Source organism: Hylaeus anthracinus, unplaced genomic scaffold (assembly GCF_026225885.1).
Source record: "Hylaeus anthracinus isolate JK02 unplaced genomic scaffold, UHH_iyHylAnth1.0_haploid 11281, whole genome shotgun sequence".
Lineage (NCBI taxonomy): Eukaryota > Metazoa > Arthropoda > Insecta > Hymenoptera > Colletidae > Hylaeus > Hylaeus anthracinus.
In genome coordinates, this window is record NW_026533803.1 from 5,091 (window position 1) to 7,139 (window position 2,049).

General features: G+C 34.7%; 1 protein-coding gene across 1 annotated transcript; it reads right to left on the minus strand.

Annotated features, from left to right (window-relative positions):
- Window positions 1-669: 669 nt before the first annotated feature.
- LOC128896535 (uncharacterized) lies at window positions 670-2,042 on the minus strand. The gene is made up of 5 exons (XM_054159899.1): window positions 1,875-2,042; window positions 1,665-1,772; window positions 1,442-1,603; window positions 892-1,136; window positions 670-807 (listed from the first exon to the last, which is right to left on the minus strand). Exons 1-5 carry the CDS (start codon window positions 1,883-1,885, stop codon window positions 710-712), a joined length of 624 nt encoding a protein of 207 aa, XP_054015874.1. The 5' UTR covers window positions 1,886-2,042; the 3' UTR covers window positions 670-709.
- Window positions 2,043-2,049: the final 7 nt, after the last annotated feature.

A 2,049-nucleotide genomic window follows, 5' to 3' on the forward strand; every position in this document is an offset into this window, starting at 1 on the left:
AAGAAAGAATTGACAAATATCAGGGAAGTATAAATTATTTATTATATTACATATCATTCTGCGCTTGCGTTTGTTCAGTGTATCATACTTGTCATTTTATAAAATAAAAATAATAACAGGAAAGATTAGATTTTACATTTACTATTGTTATATTTGATTATTAATAACAGCATACATTTTCAAATTCGTAATAAATTGATATATTAAATATTAGTATTGTAGTATGCGACAAAAAGTATGTATAAGAAAGTCGAGTATGTAAAATTGGCAAGGAGCGACTCTCTTTCTAAAATATCTAAACGCCAACCATTTGACTTCCAGACCGCGGACATCAAGGCAAATTTTTAAACAGCCTCAGTTTGTGGATGATACGCTATTTAGCTTCTTCGTGTCACCGCTAAAGTGTGGAGCAGTCACTTTACATGAATTGTCATTAGGATCTGAACGTCCGCACTGTTGAACACAGCATTTTAGCTGCGCATAGTTGGAAACCAGCGAATTTTACATTGTGTTATACACAGTGTCGTCTTTGCACTTTATTGGAAAGGACTTTCATGTATTGGCAGCTCATTTTGATTTCACATCTTTTTTTACTTTCTTGTACATTTTTATGGGAATCTTTTATTTTTCTATGATAACTCCTTGAGTCCTCCACTTTTTCATGTATTTGGCGTAATTTTTTTTACTTTTTTGAAGTTTTTTATGGGTATTATTTTATCATATGTATAGAGATCAAAAACTTATGTTCTTCTTCTTCTTTAATTTCCATTCCAGTTTCCCCCTGTGGCTTGGCAGATGCAGCAGGTGCTAATTGATATTAATAGAATTTATTAAATATTTTCATTAAAAATTTGTTAAATATACATTAAAAAGTGTACAATCAATTATTACCTGGTAAGTTGCAGGTTGGTAGTGCATCCCTCGTGTGGTTCTTTGTAAAACGGTAGCGATTTTCAAAGTGAATATCGTATAACACTTTGTTCCTCACTACCTTTGGGAGAAGCTGGAGAAAATCCTCCTTTCTTGACAGTGCTATCCACTGCAAGTACCTGTCTTTGTCCTTCAGCAGACAGGGGAACGCGAACATGCGTTTCTTGCTGCCGTTGCAGCCGATGATTGCGAATACTTTGTGGCATCTATAAACATAAATTTAAATAAAGAAAACGTTAATAATTAAACAATAATTTCGAAATTTTATCTAGGTATGATTCCAATCAATAATGTACACTGGGACGAAAAAGTATGCAGACACCTTTGAAGACGCAATTCCCCTCTTCGGAATTTGAAATTTTTTTTATTTGAAATTTATTTGAAGTTTATTAGTTGAAATTAAAAAAGAAAGCGCGAGCTTTTATATACGACTTTTATATATATATTAACAAAATCCGGCTTAAATCATTTTATATAATTCTTTAATATTTTTATCAAATTAATTATTTACCGTTTTTTATCGTCCATGTCTTTGGTAAAATCCTTGAAATCCATCCAATCGTTCCAATGTATTCCAATGGGTGAATTATCGATTACGCTCGATGGTGCGGTTAGCTTCGAAACAATTGAAAACGTTCGTATGTTCGTAGTAGATCCCAGTAACCAAATATGGCTATATGGAGTGAGGTGGAGTTCAAATTTTGCCGGGTGCATACATCATAGAATAAACTTACACAGAATATGAACTTAATAGTACGTAAAAGAGTGACACTGGCGCTACCAAACCTTGCGGGCTCGAATTAAATCGGGCTTCATGGTCGCAAGAGTAGAACTTGGGGGCCCTGCTCAGTGTATAAAGAGTAGGCTTGAGCAATTCATGTATATATATGGTCGAAGATAAGAGAGTGGACTCCCATGCCTTGTATGCACTCGTACGCACTCACCAGCTCCACATCACTGTATACGTACACGGAACTGCAAGGGCTTGCGATTGTTCTATCTTTGTCTCGACAATGCAAATTTGAGACCTCTCAATAGTCGTTTCCGCTAGATAAATGTTCAAACTTGTGCGCAAGCTCCTATAGGTAGTCTACTTTTGCTTTTTTGTGTCATAATTAA

Coding starts and splice junctions, on each gene's coding strand:
- LOC128896535 (XM_054159899.1), bottom strand. Junction 1,137..1,441: donor GACATGGACGATAAAAAACG/GTAAATAATTAA, acceptor TTATGTTTATAG/ATGCCACAAAGTATTCGCAA. Junction 808..891: donor ACCAACCTGCAACTTACCAG/GTAATAATTGAT, acceptor AATATCAATTAG/CACCTGCTGCATCTGCCAAG.